The sequence below is a fragment of the Musca vetustissima genome, unplaced genomic scaffold (assembly GCF_032173495.1).
Source record: "Musca vetustissima isolate MV318-11 ecotype Yass unplaced genomic scaffold, APGP_CSIRO_Mvet_v1 utg32807, whole genome shotgun sequence".
NCBI lineage: Eukaryota > Metazoa > Arthropoda > Insecta > Diptera > Muscidae > Musca > Musca vetustissima.
Genome location: NW_026875614.1, coordinates 121,088 through 139,185, shown reverse-complemented (window position 1 = coordinate 139,185; position 18,098 = coordinate 121,088). Strand labels below are relative to the sequence as shown.

The following is an 18,098-nucleotide window of genomic DNA, read 5'->3' as shown; positions in this document are numbered from 1 at the left end:
TTTCTTTGCACATGGCCAGACGAAGTCAAACAATGTACCAAAAAAGAGTGGATACAGAACATTTCCCCATGTGGACTATATATACTGCTCCATTATGGCTACTGATATATAACCATCTAACGGTGTCTTGAAAACACAAGGCTTTAAAAAAACCAACGGGTCTTTTAAGGATATTTTAATTTAACAAAAGATCCTCTTCTTAAGGAAGAAATAATCTAAATTGTTTTCCTCGTTCGCCATTGCGAAAGAAATTCTATGGTCCAGTATTTGAGATATGCTACAATGATGATGATGAGCATACCTGGTATACACATAATACCATTAATGGTGCTACCATTGATAGTAAGTAGAGATTTTTTTAATTTATGCAGAAACAAGGATTCTCCAGCAAATTTACCCTTTTTCTCCTCTCTCCTCGTAATAGATGCCATTTCGGAAAGTACACGCCGTGCCTTCAGTGCCAAAGGCATGAAACATTCGACCACCAAAACCAACGAATACTACACCAAGGCCAATCAAGTTGAATTGTTCAAGAAATTGTTCGGTTCGAAACAAACCCATATTGATGGTTTGGATAACTTTGCCCGTGGCCATTTGTCCGTGGCCAGATGCTGATTTCATTTTTGGCTATGAAAAATTGGCTAACTAATCAATGCTGGTAATTGGTTACGTGTTGAAGAATTGGCACGATCCGTTGCTGCCTCGTATGGTAATGATTTGGAAACGTATAATGGCTATTTGGGTCAATTGCAATTGGCAAAGAACAATGGTCAATTGGTTGATATTTTCTTGGATGATGGTAAGAAGATTGAGGCACCTAAATATTATTTCAAAGTATTGTTGCACAAGCCCAGTGATGAGGGTATTGTCGTTGTAACGGTCAATAATCCATTTGCTGCCGATGGCGAAGCGGAGGAGATTTGTGAAAATGTCTGCGATCAGGCCGATTTGAAACATGACAATTTCCCTACATTATCGAAGGGTTATACGTTCTGTTGCCGTTTGGATGAATTCAAATTGCTTTATGAAGGTCTACTCGAAGATGTTGAGGCTGGCAAATTGATGACACGTAAAAATTAAGTGTTGACAAGTTTCGAAGTGGAGTTTTTTGCAAATAAAAGAATAAATGAATTATTGAAGTATATATGGGTTTTAGATTTGTTTTGTGGACCATATTTTCCCCACTAATAAATAGTTGTTTTTATAAAAACAGCAAACTTGGCTTACGCCTGTTTATATCTTTTTGTATATTAAGAGTTATTTCTTCGAAAAAAGTTCCTAAAAATCAAAATCTTCGCGATATTTGTCTTCTCTTGTAATGGCATTATTATGATATGAAATTTGCAGATCCCTTTAAAAAATTAAGTATATCGTCCATATCAGTGGATTTGATATTAAATTGAAGGTCCACAGTTCCTCTTGAATCTGTTACTGCTAACTACCATGTTTTTTGCTGCCGCGAAGTCAATCAACTTCATGCCGTTGTCTCATGTTTCTTCATAGAGGCTGTATTTTCCCACGGTGAAGTTAAAGATATTTTCCCTTCCGATTTTTGCATTAAAATCTCATAGCAAAATTTTAATGTCATGGCCAGGACAGCGGCAATATGCAGTTTCGAGTACTCCCAAAAAATGTCTTTGGTCTGTTCATCTTTGTCATCGGTCGGAGCATGAGCGCAAATAAGACTGATGTAGAAGAACTTCGCTTTTATACGGATTATAGCAATTCGCTCATCCACTGGAGTGAAGCTGGAGACGACGTCTTTTATTCTCCTATTAACCATAAATCCGTAGCCAAATTCACGTCTCGTTTCATGGCAGCTATAATACAGGGCGTAATCATCTGATTTACTTACGCCAGTCCCTTTCCATTGCAACTAACCCGACGCCTCAACCCATTATTTTATAGTTCTTATGGGTGAACTCGCGGCACATATTAGCTTACTATTTCATCGGGTGATGAAAATAGCTCCCCAGGTGGCTCCGTGGGAAGGTCAGTGTCCACAATCGAGATGAAAGAGGGACCAATATAAGCCTGGACTTCCCATGTTAAAGCCAATCAGAGCCGTTGTTTGGTATCTATCATCCCTTATGCCACCCAAATAAAACATGAACCAGGGTTTAAAAGGAGCATATCATTGAATAACATTTATATACCAAATCGGAAAGATCTGTCTGCAAAATTCTCAAATGACCTATTTTCTAAATTTTATTATTATTTTGTAAATGGTAAAAAGTCACTGGCACTGGTCGAAAAAATGGCTCGCGTGCTGAACATATCGCAATATTCCATTCGACAAACCTTGGACATTTCAACAGGACTCAGCACGCGCCACCCAAGAATGGTTACACAATGAGGTTCCTCTCTTCATTTCCAGCGCACAGAGGCCACCAAAATTTCCGGACACCTATCCGTTGGACTATTGTGTCTGGAGTATTTTGGAAAACAAAGTTAGCACTAAAAAATACCAAAGTGTCGATCACCTTAAGCAAGCGCTTCGCCGGAAATGGGCCAAAATACAACAGAGCAACATTCGGGCAGCGTGTGACGGTTTCATTCATTTTATTCTAAAACTTGATGCTATTTCCGACATTTTTGTTTTCATTCAATAAAATTAACAATTATGGCGTTTGACTTTGTTGCAGTTTTTTTATTTCACCCTGTATATAAAAGATCTTAAAATAGGTGTCTATTATCGATAGGAGACTGTTAAAATTCTTTGTTCTTTATAATTTTCAACATCTGGTTTGTCTGTTATCTCATTGAAACCATTTGTCTACTTGTTATTTATTTTTTTTCAAAATTAGAAAAATTTGGCGATATATTAATTTGTTTTGACCTGGAACCCAACCCAATGCAATGTACTCTGCTGATGATGACGATGATGAGTTAACAACAAAACACATTTTTATTAAAGAATTCTATTTTCAAATATATTATTTATTCTTTATTATATATTCAATATTGTTTGTAATATTTATTTGTTCGTCATTATTTTAATAAAAATCGAAAAAAAGAACAGCAATAACACACTCTTCAGTGTTTCAGTGTATACAAAAATAAATATTATTTAAATAAAAGTGTGTGCTTTTTTTCTTCATCTTGAGCAAATATGCAGTCAGTTGTTGACTGTGATCTCTTGAAGAGAGTAATAACGTCAAAACGTTTGAATGGAAAGTTAAAATAATAACAACAACAAAAATTAAAAACAAAACATGACAAACAACTGAAAACGACCGTTGTTTTCATCCGTTAGCCACCTCCTCAACTCAACTCAGTTAGATATTCTCTTACTTGCAGTGAAGATCTCGAGTAGTGGCGCCCAATAGTGTCGCTCTAATCTAGATAAAAGATGTTGCTGAAGTTGAATTTAAATGTTGTGCTGGCAATTTTGGCGTTCGGTGGTGTTATTGCGGGTAAGTAAACACACAAGGGAAAGGGGAGGTTAAGAGTGTTATCGGGTTTTTTTGTTTTTGTTAAAATTACTTTCTTTTCACAAACACCTGTTGGACGTTTGTTTTGTTTTTGTGAATGGGGAATATAAAATGTTTTTATTTTTATTGTATTTTTCATTAACAAATACAAAAAAAAATGAGAAGTAAATTTAACAACTTGTTTTGTTGTTTAAGTTTTTTGTGTGTTTTGCATTGTATTGTTTAATTTTATTCAATATTACAACAATTAACGAACACGTCAGATATTAAGTCATTAGTTTAATACCAAGTAAGTTTTTTTTTTATAGAGAGTGAGTGTTTGAAATTACTAAAACGATGATTAATCAGACCCAGTAAAATACGAAGTCGAAGATCTGTTTATTGTTATTCAATATATATATATATATATATATATAGGTCTTATAGTTATAGACAAAGTGCTGTCTCTCTATATAAAAGTTCTGCCTATAGAAGACCTCTTTGGGAGTACTCCTAATAAAATATATTCTACCTATATCAGATATAAAAAAACTGCAACAATGTCAAACGCCATAATTTTTACATTTTTTTAAGTTTACTGAATGAGAGCAAAAATGTCGGAAATAGCATCAAATTTTAGAATAAGTTTAGATTTGTTCGAATTGGTCACATTTGGCACGAATTATGGCCTTATGGACTGCCAATGAAACCATCACCCGCTGCACGAATATTGCTCTGCGGTATTTTGGTCCATTCCCGGCGAAGCGCTTGCTTGAGGTGATCGACACTTTTGTAATAAATGATGCGAGGGACCTCATTTTGTAACCATTCTTGGGTGGCGCGTGCTGAGTGCGATGGTGCTGAGTCCTGGTGTCCAAGATCTGCGGCCAAAATGTTTGCCTGCCCAAGACTTAAATACACCCTCCAGAATATTTTCGCGATAATATTCGGCATTTATTCTGATGCCACGGCCGATTAATACGAGCGGAGAGCGACCATCGGCCCACACCATCACCATGGCCAGCGCTTGAGTTCTGGTGGCCAACCGAAGGTACACTTTTTCAGCTGATCTCTTTGGCAAGTAAACACGATCATTTTGTTTGTTTACAAAATGCGGGATAACGAATGTTTTCTCACCGGAGAAAACCAAATTCGGTAGTTCACCACTTTCGGCCAAGCGAAGGAACTCTTTAGCTCTTTTGAGTATATTTCCTTTCTGTTGCACTTTTTGGAATTTCAATGGCTTTATCCCGAGCTCATTTTTCAATACTTGCCGAATGGAATATCGCAACTCACGAGCCAATGAGAGAATTGTAGACAATTCGTTCCGGAAATCCACAAAAAAATTGGGCGAAGACCTTGAATATGCCGAATAAGACGCGTGACGATTAGAAAACATGCCTGAAAGCCTCAAAATACCAAAAACTAGGGATACCGTTAAACTAGGGATACCGTTATAACGTGGACCGATTTTAATCATTTATGGTAGGAAGATTTGTCATCTAATGAGAACTAGAGTCAATTCGTTCCAGAAATTTGTTGCAGTTTTAACGTTTGATCATTTTAGTTGGCAAGTTTTCAATCAAAATATCAAATTAGATTAAATTTGGTTGAAAAGCGTGTTAGATTTCTGATTGGTGCTCATTGACAATGTATCGTATCTGCATTTTTCAGCATTGACTCCATCGGTGTATTAGGTTTTTTTATTACTTGTTACCCGGGTTTCTGTTGCAAGTTCAAATTTAATTGATCTTAAACATTTCATAATTTTTTCCAAATAACCTTTGTGCCTGAATTTCTTTCTTTACCAATATCGACGTATCTTCTAATTAGTTTCAATTTATTTTCTATTATCACTAAAAACTAATTCCACTTTTTTCACATTCTTCCTTTCAGCCACAACTGCCACACCCTGTACAATTACCTTACCCCAGGATATTAAAGGATACTCTCCAGTCATACTCACCAAAACACCAACAACTCAAGCCACATATTCCCTCTTTAAACCCACTGGAAAAGTGAATAGATTTCCTGAAAATTCAAAATTACGTTTAATCTGTACGGGTTCTAAAAACGTTATAACATCATTGGGAATCAATACCGCCGAACTTACTTGCAGTGCAGGCGGACAATTTGTTGATGCGAATAATAATCCAGTGCAATTAAATTCGTTGGTTTGTAATACAATACCTGAATCGGCATTACAAAAAACCTCGCAGAAATGTTCAAATAATCGTGGCTATATACATGAAGCTGGTATTGAAATACCAGGTGATAAATTTTACCGGATTTTTGAAATATGCTACAATAAAACGACGGAAACGACACTGTACACACATAACACTTTGCATGGAGCTGTTATTCGGTGTAAGTATAATTATTACTAATTGTGTGGAATTCATTAGGGGAGTCTTCCTTTATTTTAAAACTGATTTCGGAGGTGTCATATTATACAGTAACTCGGTCGAGCACCCGTCCTAGCATAGAAGAAGAGTTGGTAGCATGTGTTATAACACAGAGACCATGTTTTCAACAGTCCAAGGTTCCTGACTTAGCTCCGTCGATCCACGATGATTTCGCAGCACTTCTCTCTCTCTCTCTCTCTAATATTGCATTTGGCTTCTTTCGCTACAATTCTAACCTTTATAATCTTGAAGATCACGACATTTGATTCAATAATAAGATGTTTTATTAAAACCCACAGATCATCTATCAAATTTTATCTAGTAATATTTCTAATGGTTGGCAACATTGCACGTCAAATTCAAGTAAAAACTATGAAATTTGACAGTTAATCGAATATTGTGCAACCTATTTCGCAACCTATTTCCTTCATCTAGTTCCTATTGCTATTGTAGCTATCTACGATCTACTCCAAAGAAGCTGTTTCGCAAAAGGAACCATTGGTACTAGGTCCAGATCTTTCTTTCATCTAGTCCATTTTGCTATTGAAGTTCCTTTTGTCGTGATTCGGTCCCCAGAGTAGCAGCTGTCGCAGAGGTTGAGCTATCGCGAGCACTAGCTTCGTGTTCGAGACCTTTGGTTTATCCACTAACAGTTACTCAATTGTCGTAACCTTGGATTTAGTTTTTGACAATTCAACAATGGGCGGATTGGATGGTTTGGATAACAGCTTAGAGGCAGGTTGTAGTTTATCAGCCTTTCAGGAAGCCTTTTACGGGCTCTCTTTTGGGCGGACTTTGACACTATCTTACCTTTATTCGCAGTGGAGGTTGATTATAGGAACTTCTCAACACTCAGGTATCCCTTGCTAAGTGCTCAGAAGTCCTTGCCATCATCGTCCTGGTTGTTTTCAGACAAATAAAAGTCTTCTCCTCCTTTGGAGGGGCTACTGTGATTGGCTTCGTGACGTAGGAATTCGATCTAATATGAAGTCATACGCAATGTCATTCCGATAGTTCGTAGAGAACTTCGGAATGAATTTGAGATTCCTTTTAATTAGAAAGAAATTCTTTCTCCGTAATTGAGTTTCTGTCCTGTCCGATAAAAACCGGTTGCAGAAATTAACTACGCTGCCGTAAATCTTCTTGCCAAAGAGATCTCTGGCATTGGCGCGTTTGGTAGTTCCTTGTGCCGGTGATTCAGTCTCTTCTTCAACGAAGTCTCGAGACTTCGCTGTACGCCGTGATTTTGGGCTTGTCTGTCATGGGTGAGTCATCACAGAATCCGTATGCCTCTCCAGATCTGAAGAAGAACTTTTGAGGCGCCCAAGTATCAGCAAGGCTCCGCTCGAATACAGTCGGGACAATTCACAGTCTTCTCCTCCCTTGGATGGGTTACTGTGACTGACTTCGCACGTGACGTAGGAATTCTATATATTTAGAAGTCACTCGCAATGCCATTCGGATAGTTCCTAGAGAACTTCCAAATGAATTTGAGATTCCTCTTAGTTTGAAGGTACTCCTTATCCGTAAACGAGTCTCTGTCCCGTCCGATAAAACGGTTGCAGACATTTACTGCTCCCTGGCAAACATTATTGCCAGTGATCTCCTAGGCATTGACGAGTTTGATAGTTCCTTGTGCCGGTGATTCATCGATCATTTCGATGAGAGGTTCTTGAGCACCTGTCTTCACTTCAACGGCCAACCTCCTCAGTTTCGAGTTTCGACACTTCGCTGCGCGCGTGGAGATAGAGTTGGGATATTCATCCTCGCCAGGGATCGCAACCTTTCTAATCATCGTAGAAGACTAACCTTGATTTGGAAGAGTCGCAAAGATAGCCATCGTCTTTCAAGGGCGAATCATCCCAGAGTTGAGTCGGGATATTCTCATGACTAAGGCGGAACGAAACGGTGCCCTCAATAAGATCGAGAAAAAGGTCCATATGCCTCTCCAGGCTTGCATTGACATCATCCAGAGTAATGGGGTTTGATGAGACAAAAGAATGGTCCGATACGTGATCATAGGTAGTGCTTTTTTTTGAAGATGGGAGTGGAGTTTAAAAAGTCGGCTCATTAAAAGTTTTGCTGAATGAAGACATGAGATCAGCCACGTCATAGCATCTTACCATAGTAAGGACTCGGCAACTAAGCCTAAAGAACTTGTTGAGGCACCCACGTATCAGTCGGGACCCTGACTGCAAACCGTAAACACTGATGGTCACAAGGCCGCCTAACATCCTAGCGTTAGGTATGCCAGTTAGGAAGGGAGTGACCTAAGACGTGAGAATTGGATATTTGGAGGTGCAATGGGTACTCGGTCATTTTCTCCGAGAGTCTCCCCCAAGACCTGCTTATTGTCCGGTACTGTATATTTATATTTACAGCTACCCAAGTATTAGCATTCAACTCTGCCCTCCGTAGGATACTTTTCCACAAGGACCTAGAGGAACAACACATAGAAAGATCCGTCCTTGGCCAGACTTGCCTTCATTATCCTACCTATGGCATGGATTTCCCACTTGTCATGAATTCACTGCCACATACTCTAACGAAGGACGTCGCATTTTGTAGGTCAGGACTCTCTCTCACTTCCACAACACATTTACTTTAATTCCCTCCAATAATTTATAGCGTAATAGCAGATAGCCGATCAATGTTGTGCTGCCGGGCATTTGGGTTAGAAGGCGGTGCCTCGCCTTTGTCGGCTGCTATCTTCCCCATCTATATTGTCCATGTGTTTTGTTAGGATTCCGAGGCTTTTCGTTAAATTCCTTGCCGGTACTACTCGCCTTGATACTTGTCACTGTCTATCAATGGATTCTCGGAACAGTATCCTTTAAAAATAAGAAATGTTTTGTTATAAGTTTTTGAGCTCGTAAAAATTTCGTAAAGAAATCTTAGACTTCTCTTTTTAATTAATTGTTTTCTTTGTTTCCCTTTAGATAATATTGCCGAAAGTACTCGACGACCATTTCTAGCGAAACACATGTCCTCGAATACCCGCAAAGTAAACGAATTCTATACAAAGAAAAATCAGCTGGCACGATTCGAAGCCCTATTTGGTGCGGATCAAATATACTACGATGAAAAGAAAAACTTTTTATCACGCGGTCATTTAACACCCGATGCCGACTTTATGTTTGGCTATGAGCAACTGTCAACTTATTATTACATGAATGTTGCACCACAATTTCAACCAATTAATGGTGGTAATTGGTTAAAAGTTGAAGATATGGCGCGATCATTGGCCGCTGACTATCGCGAAGATATTGAATCATACAATGGTTATTTTGGTGTGGTACAATTACCGAATGCAAGTGGCGTCCAAGTAACACTCTATTTAGATAATCAACAACAATTCTATATACCGAAATATTATTTTAAGGTATTAACAAGGAAATCGGCCGACGAAGCAATTGTTTTTCTAAATGTTAATAACCCATTTTTGTCGGATCCCCTTTCGGCGGAGGTGTGTCCAAATGTTTGTCAAAAGGCAAATTTGTATCAAAACGAATTTGAAAATCGGTCGAAAGGTTATACATTCTGTTGTACGCTGCAGGATTTTAAACGGGTGTTCAATGGTTTACCCAATGAGGTTCAGGGTAAACGTCTTTTGCTGGCGAAGAAAAAGTGAAATTTAAACTTTAGTTAATTTTTTTGCAATTATTTCTAGTTGTTTTTTTTTTTAAATAAATGAACATTTTGAGAAATATTTTTTTGTTTAAATATTGATGAGAAATCTTAAAGATTATTGGAAATGTGGTACAAAAAATGGTAAGTTCTGGCAAATAAAAATAAAAAATATATGACCCTGTTTCGATGGATTGTAGCTATTTAAATAAAGCGAAATACAACTCTGTTATGACGACCTGATCTATCAGACATACGAGGACATATTAAAAATGCCACGACTATTTAATTTATACACAAGGGTCCCACGAGTCCTGCTACCGGCGACAAAAGCGATATTGGTCTTCTCTCCTGCCAACAGGCGAAAAAAATTCACTTTACAAAAGATTCTATAGGAATTGTGGTGTCTTTCCGGAAAGTACTAGTTCAAAGGAACTATTTCGAACCAGGAAGGTCGGTACTAGGTTCGTTTCCTTCTTTCATCCAAATCCTTTTCTTCGGGTCTTACCTTTCTGCTCTCGTTCACTCGTTCTTTTTGATCCAATCGTTCATATAGATCTTCCCGTTCATTAATCGAACGAACTGGCAATGAACGTTTGAACTAATTGAACTGTGAAACAAAATGAATGACTCAGTTCCTTTTTCGGATCGAATCGAAAATAGTAGGACCGCTTCATAGAACGAAATTACCCAACTTTAATAATGGCATAGGAAATTAGGATCGATGGTGCGAAATCCCACCAAGAGTTTCACACCGTATAGAGCAGATAGAGGAGCATCAGTGTTTCGGTTCAAAAAAAGCAAGGCACTTCTTGTGAAGAAGTGGGAAGTCTTTCACAGGGAGGATAACCAAGTTGGAAACTACTTGTGTTACGATTAGACAAATCTTCCAGGGCAAGTATGACCGAAAGCACATCGCTTCATAAATACTGGTGGAATACCCAAAGTAAGACTAAACATCCCAGCAGAGGCGACGGTACTGGCCACTGAACGTACGACCCCTGAAGATCCAAAGTCAACAGGTTAGTATGCGAACACAAATAGAAAAATTGGCCAGACCACCTGAAGCAATGTAACATTGTCACCGGTTCAAGTAAAGTAAGTAACTCTTGAATTCAGGAAGAAAATATTAAAGTACAGATCCCGAAGGGGTGCGCGTGTTATTTTAAACGACAAGTCATAGAGCACCCAAAATTTACTAGGCGCATTAGGGACTCCGAGTTTAGGAGGAAGGACATTGCAGATGTCATTAAAAACGCTGATTCATACAAAGCATTGGGACCGGACAAAAATCCATGATAAAGCTTAAGTATGCACATATGTCCTGAAGTCTGGGAAATAGACAGGGTGGTGCCGCTACTGAAGTCTTGCAAGGATGCCAGCAGGTGTAAAACGTATAGGACGATTTCACTCCTGTCACCACTAGCAAAGACACATAAAGCGCTGAGAAGCAGTTTTCCATTTGCCCAACATCAGCTTGGATTCCGTAAGATGCACGGCACCACTACAGCATTTCATGCCATTTTACCATGACAACCGAACAGTAATGGTGGCACTTGACCTATCCAAGGCCTTCGACGCCGTCAACCATGCCAAGTTGTTTGATGACATAAAGAAGACAAATGTGTGGACGCCAGTTATACCTATGTGGAATTCAGAAACAGGAAGTTCAAGCATGCAAGGAGGGGACATATTTCCGGAATTGTTTAACCTCCACCTTTCTGAAGCAAAGACACTTTAAGCGCTACTCCTCCCATTGCTATGAAACAGCTTTCCAGTTACCCAACATCAGCATGGATTCCGTAAGATGCACAGCACCACAACAGCATTACACGCCATTTTCACACACATTAGCAGAGAACCTAGCCAGAACTGACCGTGTAACCGAACAGTTATGGTGGTACTTGGCCCTGTATGAAACGTTAGGTAATCAACTATATATGGACGCCAATCATACGTATGTGGAATCCAGAAACAGGAAGTCCGAAATCCCTAAGGAGGGGTCATATCTCCGGAATTGTCGGGTCCATTATTAATGACATTTGTGAGAGGTTAAACTTTTACATAGCTGAAATTGTAAATTTCTTTCATCTGAGGAATAGGAAAATATTCACCACAAAATCAACAGCTGCACTTTTCATTACATGGACGGCTGAAATAAAGCTCCTGCTGAACATAATGGCCGATGGTGAACTGATTCCGACCATAAACTCCATTGAGACATTGAGCGATTGTCACTAGCTGTATCGCCGAGGACTGTTTACCCTCAGACAGTCCAGCAAGCTGTCAATGAGCATGAACCAAATCGTGTCTTTAACTTTCAACCTCCTGCCCAGAAGAACCTGAACCATCTTAGAGTAGCTACAGTCAGGATGGTCAGTCATCCTATATGTGTATCCAGCAAGAGTCGCCGGATCCAATTGTAAACAGGGCCCGCATAATACAGGTTATTTATTTGCATGTCCAGTTCAGCCCACGGATCTTCGTCCCACTGATCTGTGACTGAGTCCAGTAGAAGTGGCGAATTTTCTGCAGCTCACAACCTAACATTTTACCACTACAAAACCCTTCCCATAAATTCCGTCACTCCATACATGAACCAATAACTATAACTTTCCGCATCTATAATATACAGATATGAAAAAACTGCCGTCATTTCTAAGCCTCTCGTCCGACAGCTCTTAAAATTATTCCAGTGACAGCTCATTATATTGTTTACAAGCGTACAAAAGCTTTTTGGTGAGAATTTTCCGAAAAAAAGGTAAGTCGTGATGGAATTCAAGCGTGATTGTGTGATTTCTTTATATTTGGGTGGAAAACCACAAGCGTCTATCGTTAGAGCACTCCAGCATTTAAACGTGAATAAATATTTTGTGTCTCGTACCATCGCTCGTTGCAGTGATACTGGTAGCGTAGCCCGACGTCAAGGAAGTGGATGGAAAGAACAGCAACATCAGCCAAAATAGTTCGGAAAATAAAGAAGCGACTTGATCGAAACCCGCGTCACAGTGGCCGAAAAATGATTCGTGAGCTGAACATATCACAATATTCCATTCGGCAAAAATTGAAAAATGAGCTCGGAGTAAAGCCATTGAAATTCCAAAAAGGGCAAAAACTTACACCGCAACTGAAAGCTAATAGACTCAAAAGAGTTAAGGAGTTGCTTCGCTTGGCGGAAAGTGGTGAACTGCTTGCCAAAGAGGTCAGCTGAAAATGTGCACCTTCGGCTGGATACCAGAACTCAAACGCTGGCCATGGTGATGGTGTCGGCCGCAATAACAGCCGATGGTCGCTCGACCGTGGCATCAGAATAAATGCAGAATATTATCGCGAACATATTTTGGAGGATGTATTAAAGCCTTGGACATGCAAACATTTTGGCGCAGACCTTTGAAATTCCAACAGGACTCAACGCCATCGCACTCAACACCCGCCATTTAAGAATGGTTACAAAATGAGGTCCCAATGGCCACCAAAATCTACGGATACTAATCCGTTGTACTATTGTGTCTGGAGTTTTGGAAAGCAAGAAGAACTTCAAGGAAGCGCTTGTGACGGTTTCATTGACCGTTGAACACCTGTTCCTATATGAAGGAATTGCCAGACCGAAACAAAATTTAACATGTGTTCATAAGAGAGATGGACGTTTCCAAAACACTTACCTTTTTTCTGTTTATACCGCGTCTTTTTTGCAAGGCTAATAACTTTCCGAACTGCCTTCGTATGAGGTTTGTAATTATCTCTTTAGAATGATTAAAACAATCTGCTAAATGCCCTCGATATTGAATAAAGATTTTTATTGAATTGAACTTTGTGGTACAGGTTTAAAAGTAAACTAAATTCTTTTTGTTTTCTGCGTTTCTAACAAAATTAACAATATCAGAGTTTGTTTTGGAGAGGAGGGGTGGTAAATACATATAAATGTTTTATTTGTTGTTCCGAAATGTATCAAAAAATGGCTTTACAAAATTACAATTTGATTTTTTGTTTGTTTTTTTTTTCATACAGTTAATTGTTTCAGTAACATTTGATACGAACGAATTCCAGTTAATTTATATTTATTTAAAAATATTTTTAATTGTTTTAAAATAATATTACTATTTAATTTTATTAAAGAATTCGTTCGAATCGCAGTATACCAAAACAATAGGTAAATTCTTTCTTCTTTAAAAATACAAAGTCTTTTGCTTAAATTTTATTTTTTGTTGTGTTTAATTTTGTTTACTTAACAGTTATTTTTTTAATATATAAATTTAAGATAATTATAATAAACATATCCTAAATCACAAAAGGTTTGACAAAAGCTGCCAGCAGCTTTACAAAATGTATTTTTCTTTTTTTTTTTAATTTAATTACATAATTATTTGTTTTCGAGAAAACTTATAAATTTATTTTAATTATATTTACATACATACGAATTTAAAAATTTTACAGATATACAAGGTTTTACATTACAAATATAAAATTCAATAAATGTTTGTTTTTTAGAAATAAGGAGATTATTTCTCAAAGCCTTACAAAGTAGACTTTATGTCGACATTGAGAAACAGTATTTATGATTTATTCCGCTTCAAAAAAAGGTTGGCTGAAATTCTTTCCTTGGGTTTTAAATTACCAAGGAAAAGACTTATTTTTTGCCTAGCCATAGACAAAATAGCATTCATGGCATAGCAACAAAATATGAATTTTCCAAACACAAAATCAGAGTAGTAAATTCTGAATACATAATTCTGCAATGGGTAGTATAATAGTACGTTTACATTGTACCGGGTTTAGTTAACCCAGTTTGTTTAAATTGTCAATTTCATTGCATATGTTTTAATGTAAACGCCGTAGTATTTTTTTCTTCACTCCACAGCATCGGATATCTATTCAGCATCGGATATCTACTCCAATATTTCGTGTTGGGTATTATTACCAAACAATTAGATCACATACAGACCAATATTGAACTCTCGTCATCTTGGTCGTTATGATCTCTTAGCATTGGGTCATGAAACAATCCAAGAATGTATGATTCCTAAAAAAATAAAGAAAATAGATAATTAGTACAAAAATAATTCAGCAGAATTTTAATAAAAAATGTATAAAATTATTTTCTACAAGAAAAACAAATTAAATTGGATAATGAATCTAAAGGGGAAAACATATACGAGGTTTCAGGTCTGCCTTATTAAGTTACGAAGCCAACTTAATTGTTGGCAATTTATAAAGGAATATCAGTGTCAAACTTGAATTTGGACGCCGTGCGGTACCGCACGTTGCTATTCCTACTCCTGATAGTGCATTGTTTCTGCAATTTAATTGCAACGGTCTTTGAGGAAAAGTAGACGATACAGTGAACTTCATGAATCGGAAGAATATCTTGGTCGCAGCGGTGCAGGAAACCAATCTCAATGAAAATTGTAGCCTGCAGCGTTGTGATGGTTACAACGTTCTGAGGAGGGATTGCATCAGAATTGGAGGTGGGGTGCTGCTACAACGCAATCTCCAGCGAGTCTTCGTCCACGACGTAATCTTCTTCGTCGGAGTACGGAACTCCACCACAGTCTCCTCAATAGCAACCCAATATGCAGCATTTAACACCGCACGTTGCTGTACCTACTCCTGATAGTGCATCGTTTCTGCAATTTAATTGCAACGGACTTCGAGGACTTCATGAACCGGAAGAATATCTTAGTCGCGGCGGTGCAGGAAGCCAAGCTCAATGAAAAATGTACAGCGTTGTGATGGTTACAACGTACGGAGGAAGGATCGCGCCACAAGTAGAGTTGGGGCCTAGCATTCCTTATGCACCACTCTGTTCATTACAGGCTATGTGGTTAGCAGTCAAATGTGATACTGCCGAGGTAGAGGGGCTTAACGTGAACATATCGCCGATTAATAGCTGTGAACTGCGTTATTTGCCTAACATTAACATCCTATTGGAGTGCAATAACCGTCTTATACTAGGGGATTTCAATGCTCACTATGAATGCCACACTTTCCTCAATCACAGGAAAGGATTCAGAGAGTTCACCAATCTGAGCTTCAGAGAACTTTCCATTCCTTCAGATGTACGGGTAGCAGAAAGGAAATTCCGAGACATCATTATAGCTGCAGCCGCTAGATTTATAACTGCTGGTCGAATACCGGAGATGAGACCTAATTTCCCAGCAGAAGTAGTTGGTCTAGCAAATGAGCGTGATGAGTTTCGTCGATCTAACACAGCAGATCCCAGTAACACAGTTCCCTAATACATTAAGGGAACTTACGTTGAAGGTCAACAGATTAGTCGCGGACCATAAGCGGAATACATGTTAGGAGCAAATGAAAAGAGTTGCAACATCGGCACCGGGCAACTGTTAGGTCGCCCTCGAACCCTGGTAAGTAGGATTATAGAACCTCAGTCACTTTTAACGACGAAACTGTGACTGATCATGTATATGCTGAAATAGCTGAACGAGCCAAGAGTTGAGTACCTGACCAAAGTCCTCAATTTGTCACTCACGTCGTTCCCGAAGCCTGGACAATGGGCAGGATGTAAGAATGCCAGCAAAGGTGAATTGTAAGATTCACCTTTCTGGCCGATTTTACTTTTAGTCACCAGTAACTACGACTCTCGAGGCATTACTCCTCCCCAGCATTGGGGAAAGCTATACAGTTCCATATAATCAACATAGGTTCCATAAGCAACACAGTACAACAACAGGGTGGCCCGCCATCTCCACAGATATAAGTCGAGGATTTAACCAGAACTTGCTGTGCGATAGAAAAGTGTAGGTAGCGCATGACCTATCAAAAGCCTTTTATACTGATAATCATACCACACTGTTTGAGAACATCGAGAGCACTTCCCTCCGGTCAAGTTTGAAACGTTAGATAATCAACTATATGTTATAAAAGAGAGCCTTTAGATCAAATTGCTTAACGAGCAGGTCTGAGTAGCATTCATACTTATGCAGTTGCAGCAGCGTTGAACGAATACCGCCCTCGGAGCTCACCCCCTCCCATTGCAGCTAAAAAATGTCAGTTCCTCTGTTCCTAGTAAGGTGAGAGTCAATTGAAAATTTAACTTAAACTTAATTTTCTGCAAAATCGATTTTTGGATTTACGTCGATCTAAATATTTTCATATCAGTCTGAAAAACATTTTCCTATTTATTCCATTTCCTATGTTTATACCATTATCCTGCATTAATGTTTTCCTCTAGAAATATAAATACAAAAATATTCTATCCTTATACTTACTGTTCTCCCCGGGTGATAATGTTATGTGAATATCTTCCCTACTAAGCACTGGTTCTGAAATGAAGGAAAATAAAACAAAGGCAATAGAAATGGATTTGTTTTCAGTATGACCCAAAATAAATGCATATCTCTCCTATAATTTGTATTTTTTTATTAGGCGTACACGTTTTGCCTCTAATATTTATCAAGCTGTTTTTGCAAGCACATTCTTTGCATCAATATGCTAAACAATTTATTAAAAATAACAAAAGAATAAACAACAACTACAACGTCATGCTAAAATGATTTAAATATATATTTACCCATTAACTAAATAGCTTATATAATCTTCATATATCTTCAGATATGTTCAATGCAATTATTTATATGCATTCTAAAGAAAACAAAATAAAATATTTCTTTATGGAATTTTGGGAATTTGTTTACTGTTTAGTTTATTTATATCTTTCACAAACCAAAAATATGGTATAATAAAATATGGAAAATTCTGAGAAATAAAAAAATATGCTATACATTCTATTGCTTAAGCTCAACCTTCAGTATTTTTCTAAGAAGAAGATCGGTGTCAAAAACTAAGTTTAAAAAAAAAGTTAAATATGCCATTATTATTATTATATTGGACTATGCAAATATTCCAGATATTGGGAATTCTCAACTGACACCCATCAACGATAACTGTCCTACTCAAACCCAATGGAAAACCTGTAAGAAAAGTAGGGACCGACTTCGTGATACGCTTTCAACACAAGTTAACACACGTTAGGCTATACTTACATCTGTAAGTTTTGCAATTTTTTTACCCACCTGCTTGACGAAAGCACTTCTTGTCTTGTACCAAAAACCACCACTAAAAAACCCATGGTACGATCAGGAGTGTCGTAATGCTACTGATGTGAAAAATGCAGCGTATAGGGCAATTCTGCAGACAGTAGCAACACGTAATGTGATTGAGAATTATCGGGAGAGAGGAGAAACGTGTTTTCATAAAAGGAGAAAGAACAAGAAAAACGTGAGCGAGAGCAAATCGAGATGTACAGGAGTCAGAATGAAGTCTGGAAATTTTACCAACGAGTAAAACAAAATGCCGAAGGTTTTGGTGCATGCACATCCTCCTGTAGAGATGAAGAGGAAACCTGGTGACAGATACAGACAGCGTGTTGAGGACCTGGAAGGAGCATTTTGCAAAGCTTCTGGTATCAAATAGTGGCGGTGAAGAAGATATCCCAGAACCAGTAAGAGATGACGGTATATGGTGTATACCACAAGAAACAAGACGATATGTGCCAACTATAGAGGAATAAGTCTCCTTCCCATCGCATATAAAGTGTTATCCAGCGTGTTGTGTAAACGATTGAAGCCAATGGTCATTGACATTATTGGACAATACAAATGCGGCTTCAGACCTTGCAAATCCACCATTGACC

The 18,098-nt window shown here is 38.2% G+C and overlaps 3 protein-coding genes across 3 annotated transcripts in view; 2 read left to right on the top strand and 1 right to left on the bottom strand.

The window, feature by feature from the left end:
• LOC133338139 (4-aminobutyrate aminotransferase, mitochondrial) overlaps positions 1–18,098 on the bottom strand; it is a 129,270-nt gene that overhangs the window by 21,969 nt on the left and 89,203 nt on the right. The gene's annotated exons all lie outside the window — the stretch shown is intronic.
• Positions 283–1,080, top strand: LOC133338131 (uncharacterized). The gene is made up of 3 exons (XM_061546316.1): positions 283–346; positions 425–586; positions 680–1,080. The coding sequence occupies exons 1-3, from the start codon at positions 283–285 to the stop codon at positions 1,078–1,080; spliced, it is 627 nt and encodes a 208-aa protein (XP_061402300.1).
• Positions 3,353–9,449, top strand: LOC133338130 (uncharacterized). The gene is made up of 3 exons (XM_061546315.1): positions 3,353–3,416; positions 5,310–5,780; positions 8,758–9,449. Exons 1-3 carry the CDS (start codon positions 3,353–3,355, stop codon positions 9,447–9,449), a joined length of 1,227 nt encoding a protein of 408 aa, XP_061402299.1.

Coding starts and splice junctions, on each gene's coding strand:
- LOC133338131 (XM_061546316.1), top strand. CDS start 283: ATGATGATGATGAGCATACCTGGTATACACATAATACCATTAATGGTG. Junction 347..424: donor GGTGCTACCATTGATAGTAA/GTAGAGATTTTT, acceptor TCCTCGTAATAG/ATGCCATTTCGGAAAGTACA. Junction 587..679: donor TGGTTTGGATAACTTTGCCC/GTGGCCATTTGT, acceptor TACGTGTTGAAG/AATTGGCACGATCCGTTGCT.
- LOC133338130 (XM_061546315.1), top strand. CDS start 3,353: ATGTTGCTGAAGTTGAATTTAAATGTTGTGCTGGCAATTTTGGCGTTC. Junction 3,417..5,309: donor GTTCGGTGGTGTTATTGCGG/GTAAGTAAACAC, acceptor TCTTCCTTTCAG/CCACAACTGCCACACCCTGT. Junction 5,781..8,757: donor GCATGGAGCTGTTATTCGGT/GTAAGTATAATT, acceptor GTTTCCCTTTAG/ATAATATTGCCGAAAGTACT.